The 14642-nt window shown below is 53.0% G+C and overlaps 7 protein-coding genes across 7 annotated transcripts; 3 read left to right on the forward strand and 4 right to left on the reverse strand.

The window, feature by feature from the left end:
- Positions 1–263: 263 nt before the first annotated feature.
- On the reverse strand, positions 264–1969 carry BDV17DRAFT_103792 (major facilitator superfamily domain-containing protein). The gene is made up of 2 exons (XM_073753725.1): positions 1656–1969; positions 264–1601 (listed from the first exon to the last, which is right to left on the reverse strand). Exons 1-2 carry the CDS (start codon positions 1824–1826, stop codon positions 273–275), a joined length of 1500 nt encoding a protein of 499 aa, XP_073614809.1. The 5' UTR covers positions 1827–1969; the 3' UTR covers positions 264–272.
- Positions 1955–3656, reverse strand: BDV17DRAFT_291995 (putative flavin-containing amine oxidasedehydrogenase; the record flags this gene model as incomplete). The annotated part of the gene is made up of 3 exons (XM_073762262.1): positions 1955–2113; positions 2168–3514; positions 3600–3656. The coding sequence occupies 3 exons, from the start codon at positions 3654–3656 to the stop codon at positions 1955–1957; spliced, it is 1563 nt and encodes a 520-aa protein (XP_073614810.1).
- A 422-nt stretch (positions 3657–4078) lies between these two features.
- BDV17DRAFT_291996 (uncharacterized protein) lies at positions 4079–4904 on the reverse strand (the record flags this gene model as incomplete). Its single annotated transcript, XM_073762263.1, has 3 exons — positions 4079–4190; positions 4240–4318; positions 4370–4904. 3 exons carry the CDS (start codon positions 4902–4904, stop codon positions 4079–4081), a joined length of 726 nt encoding a protein of 241 aa, XP_073614811.1.
- Positions 4905–5432: 528 nt separating this feature from the next.
- Positions 5433–6224, forward strand: BDV17DRAFT_291997 (bZIP transcription factor; the record flags this gene model as incomplete). Its single annotated transcript, XM_073762264.1, has 2 exons — positions 5433–5456; positions 5508–6224. 2 exons carry the CDS (start codon positions 5433–5435, stop codon positions 6222–6224), a joined length of 741 nt encoding a protein of 246 aa, XP_073614812.1.
- Positions 6225–6251: 27 nt separating this feature from the next.
- Positions 6252–7827, reverse strand: BDV17DRAFT_103778 (arsenic resistance protein). The gene is made up of 4 exons (XM_073753724.1): positions 7317–7827; positions 7120–7262; positions 6982–7068; positions 6252–6935 (listed from the first exon to the last, which is right to left on the reverse strand). Exons 1-4 carry the CDS (start codon positions 7543–7545, stop codon positions 6279–6281), a joined length of 1116 nt encoding a protein of 371 aa, XP_073614813.1. The 5' UTR covers positions 7546–7827; the 3' UTR covers positions 6252–6278.
- Positions 7828–8943: 1116 nt separating this feature from the next.
- On the forward strand, positions 8944–11884 carry BDV17DRAFT_103771 (beta-glucosidase). Its single transcript, XM_073753722.1, has 3 exons — positions 8944–9241; positions 9305–10737; positions 10784–11884. Exons 1-3 carry the CDS (start codon positions 9056–9058, stop codon positions 11874–11876), a joined length of 2712 nt encoding a protein of 903 aa, XP_073614814.1. The 5' UTR covers positions 8944–9055; the 3' UTR covers positions 11877–11884.
- A 524-nt stretch (positions 11885–12408) lies between these two features.
- BDV17DRAFT_103773 (major facilitator superfamily domain-containing protein) lies at positions 12409–14621 on the forward strand. Its single transcript, XM_073753723.1, has 6 exons — positions 12409–12608; positions 12691–12950; positions 13040–13235; positions 13301–13356; positions 13416–14186; positions 14245–14621. Exons 1-6 carry the CDS (start codon positions 12521–12523, stop codon positions 14476–14478), a joined length of 1605 nt encoding a protein of 534 aa, XP_073614815.1. The 5' UTR covers positions 12409–12520; the 3' UTR covers positions 14479–14621.
- Positions 14622–14642: the final 21 nt, after the last annotated feature.

The raw sequence follows: 14642 nt of genomic DNA on the forward strand, positions 1-14642 counted from the left end.
ACGGCGCTCAGACAACCTTACGACTCAACCGATGTCATGAACCAATGCAGAGATCACCATTGGCGAACCTGAACTGGCCACGGCGAAGAAATTGGGCGAACCGCAAATGCAGAACCAGAGTGTATGGGGCTACTGGGGACTCTGCTGGTGATCAATTCCCAGTCTTGGAAAATTCATGGAAATTACAGCCGGGATCGTCGGGACTGCGGCTCTTATTTCGGCTGTTGAAGATCTCTTCTATACTCTATAACTAGTCCAGTCTCTCCAGGCTCCTAGAGACGGTAGCGGAACCCAACTGTGTTCCAGTCCGTCAAGTCGTCACTTTCATCCCTTATGCTCGTGGGTTGGATGAGAGGGGATACTTCGGTGCCCCTCGTTTGATGCCCGTCTGGTTGCTGAGCAGATACACCTGGCGTTCCATCGCTTACGGGACCTTCTTCGCGATCTCGACGAGTATTGAGATACCGCAAATACGCATATAAAGATAGCGAAAGTACTGCCGCAAGCGCATAACAAATGAGGATAGCCCGGAATGAGGACTCATAGCCTGGAGCGTCACTAGCTCTGAAAAGGTGGGGGCCTGCAATGTTCCCAAGACAGTATGCGACGAACATGGTCCCAATCATGGTCATTTTCTTGGTGACGCCCTTGTAATTAGTCTGAGCCAAGGACATAGTTAGAGTCAAGGCAGCCGGCCCTGTGGCGAGGAGGAAATATCCCAACAACTGGACGCCGAGGGGGATGTCGTAAACACGGGCATAGACGAGTATACTTCCGAGCCCAGATATGGCCAGGACGCAAGCAGTGAGAAAGCAATTTAGATTTTGGAATCGACTTGCGAGCCATCCCGTAAGGGCGATGGTTGCGGCGCTGATGATGCTCACTGGGATGTTAATCAGAGTTGATTCTAGGGCAGTAAATCCAAAGGATTCGATGACGAGGTTGGCGAAATTCTGTATGCCTCCGTTGGGTACCTGGGTTAGAGCCGCGATTCCGAAAAGATGCCAAGTTTTGGGGTCGCAAAAACATTCGACAGCTTGCTCCGAATTCCATCTCGTTCCCTCTGTACGACCTGTCCCAGCCATATTGACGCGGTGGGCGGTAATATATTTCTCCTCGTCGGTCAAGAAACTCGCATTCGAGATGCTATCCGGCAGAAAGGCAAAGATAAAAAGCGCCCAGACAAAAGTAGCGATCCCAAGAACGATAAACATCCACATCCAAGGACGAAGAGGATGCTCTATCTGACCGATGCCGTACGCAAGTAGACTAGCAAGTAGACCCCCAAAAGAGTACCCTGAAAAACAGATCCCTGTCCTCACCGGGATTTCGTCGCGAGTGTACCAAGTCGTGGTAATGAACATGAAAGCCGGCGTTATGGTCGCCTCTGCGACGCCTAGAAAGAATCGCACGACGAGCAAGCCGCCGTAGCTAGTGCAGACAGCTGTCAGAGCGACTACAGTGCCCCAGAGGAGAGTGTTGATGGCCAGGTATTTGGCCACCGGGAGGCGTGGGATGAGGGCGTTGGTCGGCCATTCCCAGATCAGGTAGCCGAAGTAGAATATACTGGATACCCAGCTGTACTGCTGGCCAACTAGAAGCTGACATTGTCAGTTACAACAGTTACAATACATTTCATTCAGTGGTTGACTCACCGTATCCTCGATCAAGCCGAAAACCGAAGCACTGGACAGGATGGTCTTGTCCATGAAACTAAGCATGTGGGTGGTGAACAGGAGGGGAATCAGGCGCCTGTCGATCTTGCGCAGGACTTTAGAGAGTATAATTGAGTTGTCCTCGCCATTGTGAAAGTAATTGGGAGTCATACTCGAGGATGTCGGTGGATTGCTGTGGTTGCGGGGAAGACCAAGCTCTGAAGATCGTCTTATCGATCGGATCTGGCCTTATCTGGCAGGCACGTTACTGCCCCGACTGTACTACAAAGTGCATAAAACTAAGCATGTTTCTTCGCCGACCCTCTAAACCGAGCCCCATGGCTAAGCCAGAGATACTTCTTGAAAAGACTCTCCGCAAAATCATCAAAATGCTCATAGCTCGCCCCAACCCGGTACGCCGCCGCGATCCCAGATATACACGCCATTTCATGCATGTTCTACAAATCCGTCAGCAATTGTCCAGCATCATTTAAATTGATAAAGAAACATACAACCATAGTCCAAGCCCCCGCAAAAAACGTCTTATTCTTCCCATTAATCCACATCATCCCCGGCACAACGCGCACATAATGCTGCCACCGGTGTCCAAACTGATGCCACCACTTTTCGCCAATGATCTTGTCCTTGTCGATCGCATCCCAAGTCCATAGATCCTGGCGCTTCTTATCGAGGAAGATAGTCTGGTAGATGTGTTGGTCCGGCGGGAGCGGACTATTCCCGATACCGACGGCCTCGCGGAATTGATGCTGGTAGTTTGAGCAATCGAAGCCCATCTCGATCTTGTCCTGCTCGTGAGCGTACGAGTGGGTGTAGTACATCGGGTTGAAGCCCGTCCAGCCGTTCTCTTCGCATTTTGACGGGGCGTTCGCGAAGGAGAGTTGTTCTTGGCGCTTTGTGTTGCCGGCTATGGCGTTTGAGGTGAGGTCTTGTCGGACTGAAGTCTCGAAGATGCCATTGAAGAATTTTGCGTCGCTGTGAGTTATTGTTACGTCGTCGAAGAACTTCACGCCGCCGAGAACCCACTTCTCTTTCCACGTTGCGTGGCGCCCGAGGAGTTTCAGGGACTCGTCTGCGGGCGTGGCTAGGATCAATTCGTCGAATGACTCTGTCTGGTGGCCGTCGGGTGTATGGAGCGTTAAAACAACCCCGTCTCCGTCACCTCCCCTCTTCACAATTCCGACCTCCGTCTCTAAGAGAACCCTCACTCCCTTATTCCCCTCCAAATCCAACTTCCAATCCTCATAGAACTTCCCCAGCTGCGGAAACGTATACATAGACGGCAAATTCGTCAACAACCCCTCAGGATCATAATCCCAAAGCCGCATATTCTTATCATCAAACAACCTCTCCAACAGCGCCGCACTAACATTCGGCGTCTGATTCCCCGTGCCCAGAAACAGCGCAAGAAGGGGCAAAAGCATACAATTCCCAAACTCCCTGCTGAACCGGAATAATCGGAGTATCACCTTCACGGGTAAAATGCCCAACACGGGTAATCCGAACTTGATACACTTCAGGACCCGTCCTAATTTCCGGATCTCCCCCTTGAATTGATCTATCAAGGGACTGGGGAAGACATTCGTGAAGAACGCGTCTTTTCCCTTTCCGAATGCGACCTGCAGTTTCACCTCGTGTGGCTCGTACCCGTAGTCGCGGAAGAATTTGAATGTGTGTTTGAAGATGCTGCTGCCGCCTTGCACGCCGTCGTTTAGCCAGCTTGCGCCGTATTTGCTGCTCTCGAGGGTTAGGGATGTTGCTTGTCCGCCGGTTTGGTGGTAGCTGTCGATCAGTGTGACGGAGAACTGGGAGGGGTGTTTTGCGAGGGTTGCGGCGCAGGACTGGAATTGTTAGACCTGATTGACCCAAATGAACTATTTCACCTAAGAGCTAAATGGGTGTACTGCGGTGGTAGGGTTGGCTCACCATTCCTGCTGCGCCGGCGCCGATGACGGCGACGCGCTTCTTCTGTCCGCTGGCCATGACCGCTGAAACTATGATTTGGTTTGCGAGGATGAGAGCGACGAAGCTGAATCTCAGACGTGATTTATATACATCATTATTATCATTATTAGGTTCCATCAAGGTGGCAGAAGTGTAGGAGGTATGTGGTGATGTCATCCCAGCGGCATCCGGTAGATGCGCGATCGGCCAATGATAAGCTTAACGATCGATACAGTTCATGATCGCAAGCCTTCTCAATGTCAATCAGATGACGTGGAAAGCATCTCAAGTTCTGCTGCGCAGACATTCAATTGTGAGATGGCCGTGCTGTGAGAGAGTAAAACAAATCCAGTCGTTGTACCGGTCTCAAACGAACCAAGTGAGCAGTTAACGAGCCATAGGCTGGCTGATTTCGCGATTCGATGCTTCCTGCAGAAGCACAACTCATGCAATCACGTCGCTTACTGCGCCTTAGGTCGACCGCGTTGGCGGGAAGGACCACTGGCCAACGAGGCCACGATCTCCTCTCCTAGAACATGCAGATTCCAGGCAGGAACCACAATCCAAGCGCCGCTAGGCAATGTATTAGCAATTGACCGGTCAAAGGGCAGACAAAACACACTTGAGTATGATCCAGGCTGCCATAGGCCAAAAGTCATTGTGCCCAATGTTGGCGTAGTTGCCGTAGTATTCCTGCAGCCCTGCGAGGACATTAGCATCGGTTTTCGTGTGAGCGCGCGCATATTACTTACAGTAAAGCAAAGTCTTGGAAACGGTCGAGACAGAAGAACTGAAGGCCGCCAGCAATGCCGTAGCTCCCGGCCGCCCCGCAACAACCGTGTCTGTCGCTAGAAGCCGTGACAACGTGCTCTGTGATCCACGCGATGTCTTCGAGCCAGTCGCAGGAACTCCTTGTGTGTATATAATCCAGAGATAGTAGATATAGCCAAGCGTCTCCACCAGGTTCATGAGGGCTTGCGCCGAAGTGAAGCCGTTATTGGCGTTGTACGCAGGCCAGCCGTAGATGTAGTCGACAGTCCCGTACCACTTGTAGCCGGGCCAGATTGAGTGCCATTTACCACCAGGCATCGAATGCGGGCGGAGCAAACAGTAACCGGCGTCCCATGTAACCAGTGGGACCGAGATGAGCAGCCAAAGGGTGACGAAGGCCGTCGGAGTGTGAGCCCATTTCTTCGAGTCATTGCTGTTTTCCGACGTAGACGAGGATGAGCTTTTCGTGCTCGACGGAGGTGGGAAATCACGGGGGTGATGGCGCGTGGAAACCATGTTGCTGGAGTCGATAGTCTGGTAGACTATCGTATGATCTGGGGTAGTTGAGCTTGTCTGCGAAGACGAGAGCTTAACATCGATCGAGCGCAGAGATTAGGAAGCGAGATGCAGGAGACGCAAGCGTGAGAAGAACTCATGCGAATTCAGGGCGATTGTCGTATTAACTATTGAGCGCTAGGCATGAGGGGAAGCGAAGAATGCCCGTTATTTCATTGCGCGACTGAACCGCGGCAATCCATCCGGTGTGACGTCGCCCAATGCGGACAGCAGCCACTGTCACCCATGGGCCCCATGGTTAGACTAACTTGTGAGTGCTCATTGCTCAAGGCTGACTTAACTATTTAACAAGATCGATATTAGTGTGAATTGGTCTAAATCTCCGATAGATATGCTTCTGGGAATGCTTGACTTGAGTCGAGACTCGTTGGGGGCGGCCAGATCACGTGTCTTCATTTTTTCTCTCGATCGCATTTTTGTTTCTGCGGAATTTCAACACTGGGTGGAACAGGTCAATCGGTCGGCGAGATGGACTCTGCATTGGAAAAGAAGGTAAGTTTCTTGTCGAGGGGAAAGATGATGTCCATTGTCTGACAGTTCTAGCGATTAGATAAACTGGCCCGCGTGAGAGACAACCAGCGCAAGAGCAGAGCCCGACGACAGGATCATCTTCGTGAGCTCGAGCAGAAAGTGTTCAGCCTCCAGCAGGAACTCGATCGCAAAGATGTTGAGCACCGACTCGCTATGCAAAAGCTCCAAGCGGAGAATCAGAAGCTGAGAAACTTGCACCTGGCCTCAGGCGTCCCTTCTCATTCACTAGAGGCATACCTACAGAGTATCGATAATCCAGTAACGGCCCAGAAGATCGCAATCCAGCGTCTTCCAACTGCGACTCGTGGTCGCAACGACGGCACCAAATGCAGCCGGCCTTGCTCGAGTGCTGGAAGCCCCAGCAGTAAGGAAGAAACTCCATCAGACCATTCGGGTCCTGTCACCGCCACAAGCAAGGGAAATACGGAGAACAAAATCGAACCTCATTCTGGAAAAGCCGAGCAACGAACGAGAGCAGAGATCTCTCCCTTCTGTGCCTGCTCTCCCGAGGAGGGTCTGGAGTCCCTGCCTGTCAGCGAGCGCGTACTCAACACGACCTTCTGTGCCATCGCGGAGAAACTGGTAGACCAGTATAATACCCGTGGTGTGGATGTCTCCAACATCAAACAGAAGCTTCGCGAAGGCTTCTTCCGCAGCACTTCAGAAGAAGGATGCAGAGTCCAAAATCAAGTTCTATTTCAGGTCTTGGATGAAATTAGCAACCACTGATTAATACGGTCTATAACTTCTGGGAACGGCTAATCATTAGCTGACAGATCCAAGCTATGGCGCCCATTGCTGTCTTTTGGCGATCCACCTGACCACATACACCAACCCTAGCAGCACCGGAACTTCAATGAGGGGACCGACTGTTGCGGCTAGGGCTTGATCACTGTCCGCCCCGAAAGCCGCAACCGCCACCGCAATTGCCAGCTCGAAATTGTTACTCGCAGCTGTGAAGCTCTGAGTGCAGGATAGTTTATACCCAAAACCGAATCGCCGCGTTACAGCAAGGGTCGCCAAGAAGATGACGGCAAAGTAGACGATCAGCGGAGCGGCAACTCGTACAACAGAGACAATTTGGTGCACCACCCGCTCGCCTTGTGACGCGAAAAGCACCACAATGGTGAACAGCAAGCCGATCAAAGACCAAGGGCTCAACCATTTCAAGAACTGTCGATCGTACCACTCCTGACCTATCAAAAGCGTCAAGGTGAAACGTGTGACAATGGCTGCCCCGAGCGGTATGCCGAGAAATACGCCAACGCTTTTTGCCGCCAAGTCATAGTCGATGGTCACGCCGCTGTCGGAGCCGCCAATGACGCGGATAAAGAAGATAGCAAGCGGCGCGAACAGGACCATCTGGAGGATGGAATTGATGGCAACGAGGATCGCGCAATAATCGCCATCGCCACCTGCCAATCCAGTCCAGATCAGGACCTATTGTTGTCAGTATGGCTTCCTGCAGGGGTCGAGTATCACAAACCATTGCAATGCACCGTGCGATGCCGACTAGGATCAAGCCCTCTCTGAGCCCTCTCTCGTCGGGGAGGAAAGCCCAAGCCAAACCGAGCTATGCAAACATTATTACGGACTTTCGGAGCGGCTGGGGAGTGGGACTTACCATGAACAAAGGAGCGATGATCCAGTTGATGACAATGCTGAAGGCCACCTGAATCCAGAGACTCTTCTCGCTGAATGATCGATGCAGGGTTTCGTAGCGGACCTTGCAAAGAATGGGATACATCATGACCAGCAACCCAACGGCTTTCAATGTCAGCTTATACAGCTCAAGAGATGAACCAATTAGGCAGTGCTTACCGATGGGCACCGAAACGCCGACAAACTTTCCTCTCTCCAGCGCTCTGCCAGTCCCTGGGACGAAATTTCCTAGGATGATTCCCACGGCCATAGCAAGGAAGATCCATACGGCCAGAAATCGGTCGAGAAGTCCCAGCTGCTTGAAAGCCGATACTGGACCATCTCCTAGCTCATTGCTTTGCGGCGGGCACCCGGCTTCTGGATCACAGGACTGTTTTTCGCTGCCCATGCTGCAGGCTTATGTCGATAATAAATGCCAATATCTTATTGATTGGATGAGGAAAAAGGCCACGACATATTGTAAATTAGGTGCATTTTTGCCTATTGCAAGTGAATTTGAAGTTTTATGGAGCAACGTAGAATTGTCACGACCAATCACAGCGCGCGAGTGACATCGCATTCTACACGTGACATGTTTGGCAGCTGCGGTGCATGGCCAACCAACGCCAAGAGCAATGAAGATTTTCTTCCCATTTTCACAGCTTCAACAAATTCACGACATGTCTGATGATTGAGAATTGAAAGGAGCGTGTCGGACAACGACTCGGCACACTCATGATCAACCTCAACTCCAAGCTTGGCGACCCGCGAGTCGGACTCGGCACACACTCGGCACACCGGATATCGTCCGAGTGCTTTTCTGAATGACATCAAATGCCCAGCCCAGAGCCCGAAGCGCATGAACCTTTTCTGTCTCTCGGCTCTTCTCGCAGACTCAGAGACACAAAGGTCCTGCTAGATCAGGAAGCGGCCTAAGCGGTGGATGTCATGAGATGGGGATACTGGGCGGGAAATCATCGGGGAATAATCTCTAGCGTGGGAGTCATGATGGAGCATTCTTCGCGAAGACAGCGATTTAGGCTCAGGCCCGTGCCCTTCGAAGGCGTTGTGGGCCTTCTGACTCTGGCTTCTGAGTTCTGAGGTCCCTTGAGAATTTGCGAGCGCGGCTCGCGAGCCATCGTTCTGCAGAGGAGAAGCTAGGCTGCATGAAATGTCCGATGCCGGCCCCCTGGAACAATGACTTGGACCCTTTCGGCGGGAGGCAAGGCGTGCATGTTTTGCGATTTGTGGAGTTGGAAAAGGTGAGACATTGATCCTTGACTCGATTGATTTTACGAGTATACGAGTATAGTTGCAAGTGCGAGCAACTGGAGCTTGCAGAGGATTGTTGATGCGGAGTGCAACAGTAACATCGGCATCGTCATATTATGGGGAGACTGGAGTCCGGAGTTGCCCCGGACGCTAATTGTAATGGAGACTGCAATCCATCAGGCAACATTTGCTCTGCAGAGAAAATTTATGGACTGAGAGTCATGGAATGATAGTCAAACTCTGCTCTGTATAACAAATTCAGAATATTCAGCAAGTAGACCCCAAGCAAAAGGGGGCATGCCCCTGTCGTTCCCTTGATAGCAATGTTTGTGTGGGGGACGCCAAGACCCTGTATTCTCTTGTGGTCCCTTCCTGTTTCTTGCCGCCTCCTTCATGCTTCCCAGCCTCAACCGGCACTTTCATTATGCTCGTTGCCTGACCTGCCTCGCAGTAACGGTGCCACTAGACTGAGTTACTGCTCTCCTGCTGCAGAGTGGTTGGCTGCATCGATGCCGATCCCCGCGCCGTCCCCAGGCTGACCCTCTCACCACTTCTCCCCGCAACGGCAGTCGAAGTTGAAAACAAATACATCACCGGTCTCCACTGTCTTTTTTTGGGGAAAGAATTTCGGAAATCTGACTCCTATCATGCTGCCATGGTCTGGATTCCAGCTTTATAATCTCCTTGCCTCCTTCCTTTCTTCGCCGCTTTTTTCTATCCAGCTCCCGGCTTTCCCTCAACCTCTGGGATTCCGCGATCATCTTTCCGCAAACATGAAGCTTGGTTGGCTTGAGGCTGCTGTGCTGACAGCTGCTTCGGTGGCTAATGCTCAGGTATGACATTGACATTCACTTCTATCATACTGACAAGGAGCTTCGCTAAGCTAATTGCTTCAGGATGACCTGGCTTACTCCCCTCCATACTACCCGTCTCCTTGGGCAACCGGTCAAGGTGAATGGTCCGAGGCCTACAACCGCGCCGTCGAAATTGTCTCCCAGATGACCTTGGACGAAAAGGTCAACCTCACAAGTGGTACTGGGTGGCAGCTTGAGAAGTGTGTCGGACAAACCGGAAGCGTTCCTCGACTAGGACTCGGATCCATCTGTTTACAAGACAGCCCTCTGGGTATCCGTTTCTCAGACTACAACTCGGCTTTCCCTGCTGGTGTCAACGTCGCGGCGACATGGGATCGGACACTTGCATACCTTCGTGGTCAGGCAATGGGTGAGGAATTCAGCGATAAGGGTATTGATGTGCTGCTGGGCCCGGCTGCTGGGCCTCTCGGCAGACACCCCGACGGCGGCCGTAACTGGGAAGGATTCGCGCCTGACCCTGTTCTCTCTGGTGTCCTCTTTGCGGAGTCCATCAAGGGTATTCAGGATGCCGGCGTGATCGCAACTGCCAAGCACTACCTCGTCAACGAGCAAGAGCATTTCCGACAGGTGGCCGAAGCTATTGGTTACGGTTACAACATCACCGAAACCGTGAGCGAGAACCTCGACGATAAGACTCTTCACGAAATGTATCTCTGGCCCTTTGCTGATGCCGTGCGTGCTGGCGTGGGCGCTGTTATGTGCTCATACCAGCAGGCCAACAACAGCTACGGCTGCCAGAACAGCCACCTGTTGAACAAGCTTCTTAAGGCAGAGCTCGGCTACCAGGGTTTCGTCATGAGTGACTGGTCCGCGACGCACAGCGGTGTTGGCGCGGCCCTCGCTGGAATGGACATGACCATGCCCGGTGATATTGCTTTCAACGATGGAAACTCTTATTTTGGCACCAACCTGACGATTGCTGTTGTCAACGGCACCGTTCCCCAGTGGCGTGTCGATGACATGGCTGTCCGAATCATGGCTGCCTACTACAAGGTTGGTCGTGACCGCCTGCACATTCCTCCTAACTTCAGCTCCTGGACCAGGCGGGAAAAGGGCTTTGAGCACTTTGCTGTCTCGGACGGCGCTTACGAGACGGTCAATGAGTTCGTTGATGTCCAGCGTGACCACTCTCATATCATCCGTCGTGTGTCGGCAGACAGTGTTGTGCTCTTGAAGAACCAGGGCTCGCTTCCGCTTACCGGCAAGGAGCGCAATGTTGCTCTCCTCGGTGAGGACGCTGGGTCTAACCCATACGGTGCCAATGGCTGCGATGACCGCGGATGTGCCCAAGGAACCCTGGCCATGGGCTGGGGTAGTGGAACCGCAAACTTCCCTTACTTGATCACTCCCGAGCAGGCGATCCAGCAAGAAGTGATTAAGAACCGTGGCAATACTTTTACGGTGACTGACAACTGGGCTTTGGACAAGGTTAACAAGACCGCTGCGGAGTCTACGTGAGTTGTCTTACAGTCATATTGTTTCAATTACTGACATTTATAGTGTCTCTCTTGTGTTTGTCAACTCTGGCGCTGGAGAAGGGTTCATCAGCGTGGATGGAAACGAGGGTGACCGCAAGAACCTTACCCTGTGGAAGAACGGTGAGGAGCTGATCAACGCCGCTGCAAGTAATTGCAACAATACCATCGTTGTCATCCACTCCGTCGGCGCTGTCCTCGTTGACAAGTTCTACGACCACCCCAACGTTACCGCCATCCTCTGGGCTGGTCTTCCCGGCCAGGAATCCGGCAACTCCCTTGCCGACGTGCTCTACGGCCGCGTCAACCCTGGTGGAAAGTCTCCCTTCACATGGGGCAAGTCTCGTGAGGCGTACGGCGCTCCTCTGCTGACTGAAGCCAACAACGGCAACGGCGCCCCGCAAACCGATCACACCGAAGGCGTCTTCATCGACTACCGCCACTTCGATAAGACCAACCAGACCCCAATCTACGAGTTCGGCTACGGTCTGAGTTATACCACCTTCAAATACTCGAACCTTACCGTTCAGAAGCTGAACGCCGCCAACTACACTCCCGCCTCGGGTCAAACTAAGGAGGCGCCCACATTTGGCACCATTGGCGAGGCCGCGGACTACGTGTTCCCCGACTCGCTTAAGCGCATCAGGGAGTTTATCTACCCCTGGACCAACTCGACCGATCTCAAGGAGTCTTCTGGCGATCCCAATTACGGATGGGACCACTCGGAGTACATTCCAAAGGGTGCTCGGGATGGTTCGCCTCAAACCGTTCTACCCTCTAGTGGAGGCCCAGGGGGAAACCCCCGCCTCTACGACCACCTGTTCGAGATCTCAGCCACCGTTAAGAACACCGGGTCTGTGGCTGGTAGTGAGGTTCCCCAGCTATACGTCTCCCTCGGCGGCCCCAACGAGCCGAAGGTGGTCCTCCGTGGATTCGACAAGCTCCACATCCAGCCTGGCCAGGAGCGAATCTTCAAGACCACTCTCACTCGCCGTGATCTGTCCAACTGGGACATCACCAAGGACGACTGGGTAATTACACCTCACCCCAAGAAGGTGTTTGTTGGAAGCTCCTCTCGGAAGCTCTCCCTCAAGGCCTCGTTGCCGACAGTGCAGTAGTGGGACTTTGATAATTTAGCTCAGTGTGTCAGCTTGGCTATGGCTGGCCCTGACTTCTAGTACATTAATTTTGATACGCATAATGCATGATGTCTCCCACCAAGCTCTTTGGTCCTCTTCCCGAGCGTAAGCAAGCCGCAGACCCTTGTCGTCCACATCCCGATAAAGATAACCGCTCGCATCGACACATGCCGTTCGCATTAAAGATAGTCGCACATGGGATCCTCCCCTCAAGCGCGCCAACCGTATTGGTCCTGGCAATCTCCAGCTATAATGAAGAGTATCGGCTATTGTACTTGCGTTTTCCATGCCAGCCAAGGACACACCTTTATATTCGCTCCCCGTGGACTCGGGCGAGGTGGAGCCGAACTCGAACGCCACGGCTGCACGAAGGATCATCTCCTGTTCCCAGCCTGCCATTCGGCAGATTCTGGGGCCTGATATTCCGGGGTAAGTGCAGAAGCCAATGGGTGGCGCGGGGGATATCAAAAGGATGTAACTGGTAAGGGTCTAGGTGTTGAGGCCGAGGGCTGCCCGCTCGCTGTATATGAGACGGGACCTCTCCTCTTCCATTTAGATATACCCTACCTTAGGCTCCTTCTACTCTTGCTCGCACCCTTCGTCGACAGCCATAGTACTCGATCATGTCTGGCTCTGGATTCCGACACGCCTTTTCGCTGTCAAAGCAGCAGGTCCGCGATGCCGTCCCGCCCGGGACGGTGTCGTTGTCGAGTATGTCCTACCCTATCTATCCCATCCATCCAAATCTACACACCCACCAAATACAGAGTCTAACATAGATGATGACAACAAGTCCACTCCCACGCAATCCACCACGGCAGCACAGCAAAACACACCGGCGAACTGATCCTCGTCCCGCAACCATCCTCCGACCCCGCAGACCCGCTGAACTGGGCTACATGGCGCAAGGCCGTCGTCCTCCTCTGCATGTCCGTCTACGCGTTCATCGGCAATTTCACGTCCTCGAGTATTGCCTCTGCGTTCCCGCTTTATGCGACGCCAATGGCGTTCAATCCGCCTGTTGGGATGGGGAGGTTGAGTCGGCTTGTTGCTGTGCGTGACCCTACCTTTTTTTACCCATCATAATAAAAAGACCAAGGGCAAAAGAGTGCTAATTTACTGTTGATATTGGATGTGTGTAGGTAAACGTTCTCATGATGGGCGCGGCAAATATCTGGTGGGTGCCACTGGCGAATACATTTGGGCGACGACCGGTCACGCTGCTGTGTATTTTGATTCTCGTCTTTTGCTCCATGTGGGCTGGGCTTGCGTCTACTTTCGAGTCCCTGCTTGCGGCGAGGTTCTTTATGGGGGTTGGGGTTGGACCGGCTGATACTAGTACGTGATGTTATCCTTCTGTTGATGATGGGGAAGGCAAGGTGGATGTTGATGTTGGCATTTAGTTGCGCCGAATGTGATTGGGGAGATATACTTTACGCATCAGAGGGGGAAGGCGATGGTTTGTTTGTTCTCTCAAAGTTGAAATGAGGGTGAGTGGTGCTGATGCTGATTACCTAGGGCTTCTATACTGTCTTTCTCTGCCTGGGGTCACTGGTAGGTGGTATCTCGGGGGGATACATCGCGAGCAACGGGCTGGAATGGCTGCACTGGGTGAACGTGATCATCTGCACGATTCTCTTCGTCGCGTGTTTCCTCTTCGTCCCTGAAACGCTATACAAGCGCGAAGAACCAGCCCCAGTCCTAAGCAGCGAAAAATCGAAAGAAGCTGGAGGCGAGAGCGCTGAGATTGAAGAGGTCATTCACCAAGTCGAGCGCCCACGAGAATACGCTGACTTCACATTTCTCCGCTCGCTGAAACTCTACACCTACCACGGCAACCTCCTCCCTAACTTCCTATGCCCATGGCTCACCCTCCGCCTCCCCGGCGTCTGGCTCGTCATGCTCTGGTACGCCGGGCTCGTCGGCGGAATCGTAACCCTCAGCACAGTCGGCCCAACAATTGTCGCCTACCCGCCATACAACTGGGGCTCGAACGCAGGGCTGATCAACGTCGGCGGCGTGGTGGGTTCGTTCCTCGGTGCGGCCGGGACAGCAGCACTAGCCGATCGAGTCATCGTCACGAAGAGGACAATTAAGGACGGCGAGTTCTCCGAGCCCGAGGCGCGCTTGCTCGTTGCGTTACCGGGATTGATCCTCGCCACGACGGGGCTATGGACGTTTGGGTTCTGTGCGCAGAAGGGCACACCTAGTATGTGGATTGGCATGCAGTTTGGGATTGGCATGTTGAGCTTTGGGCTTATGCAGGCGCCGTCTGTAGGGTTTAACTATGTACTCCTTCCTATCCTCTCACCCATATTCAAAAACCCATACTGACAACCGAGCTCAGGTCATCGACTCCTACCGACACCTCTCAGCAGACTGCTTCGTGGCGATAACGTGCATGCGCGCGATCATCAGCTTCGCGTGGACGTTCTTTGTCGGGACGTGGGTGGAACACGCTGGGCCGGCGGTGCCCTTTGGCGTGTTTGGCGGGTTGTTGGGATTTTTCGCCCTCTTGACGGTTCCGCAGTGGCTTTGGGGGAAGAGGATGAGGATTGCGACGGCTAGGTGGGTTATTTAGGGTAGTTTTAAGTTGGAAAGCGATGAAGGATGGGACCTGTGGGTTCCTGATGGGAACGGCTTCATCTACAGGTCGGGCAGGTGGTTCCATCCACAGGATAAAGTGACATGGGATTGAAGCTTCCAACACTAGATCCTCATTCCATACATGTTGAGATCCGAAAT

This window comes from Aspergillus undulatus (assembly GCF_047715775.1).
Source record: "Aspergillus undulatus strain CBS 261.88 unplaced genomic scaffold BDV17scaffold_29, whole genome shotgun sequence".
NCBI classification, from domain to species: domain Eukaryota; kingdom Fungi; phylum Ascomycota; class Eurotiomycetes; order Eurotiales; family Aspergillaceae; genus Aspergillus; species Aspergillus undulatus.

Coding starts and splice junctions, on each gene's coding strand:
- BDV17DRAFT_103792 (XM_073753725.1), bottom strand. CDS start 1,826: ATGACTCCCAATTACTTTCACAATGGCGAGGACAACTCAATTATACTC. Junction 1,602..1,655: donor TCGGCTTGATCGAGGATACG/GTGAGTCAACCA, acceptor TGACAATGTCAG/CTTCTAGTTGGCCAGCAGTA.
- BDV17DRAFT_103778 (XM_073753724.1), bottom strand. CDS start 7,545: ATGGGCAGCGAAAAACAGTCCTGTGATCCAGAAGCCGGGTGCCCGCCG. Junction 7,069..7,119: donor TCATCGCTCCTTTGTTCATG/GTAAGTCCCACT, acceptor ATGTTTGCATAG/CTCGGTTTGGCTTGGGCTTT. Junction 6,936..6,981: donor TCGCACGGTGCATTGCAATG/GTTTGTGATACT, acceptor TGACAACAATAG/GTCCTGATCTGGACTGGATT.
- BDV17DRAFT_103771 (XM_073753722.1), top strand. CDS start 9,056: ATGCTGCCATGGTCTGGATTCCAGCTTTATAATCTCCTTGCCTCCTTC. Junction 9,242..9,304: donor CTTCGGTGGCTAATGCTCAG/GTATGACATTGA, acceptor TAATTGCTTCAG/GATGACCTGGCTTACTCCCC. Junction 10,738..10,783: donor AAGACCGCTGCGGAGTCTAC/GTGAGTTGTCTT, acceptor TGACATTTATAG/TGTCTCTCTTGTGTTTGTCA.
- BDV17DRAFT_103773 (XM_073753723.1), top strand. CDS start 12,521: ATGTCTGGCTCTGGATTCCGACACGCCTTTTCGCTGTCAAAGCAGCAG. Junction 12,951..13,039: donor GGTTGAGTCGGCTTGTTGCT/GTGCGTGACCCT, acceptor GGATGTGTGTAG/GTAAACGTTCTCATGATGGG. Junction 13,236..13,300: donor GGTTGGACCGGCTGATACTA/GTACGTGATGTT, acceptor GTTGGCATTTAG/TTGCGCCGAATGTGATTGGG.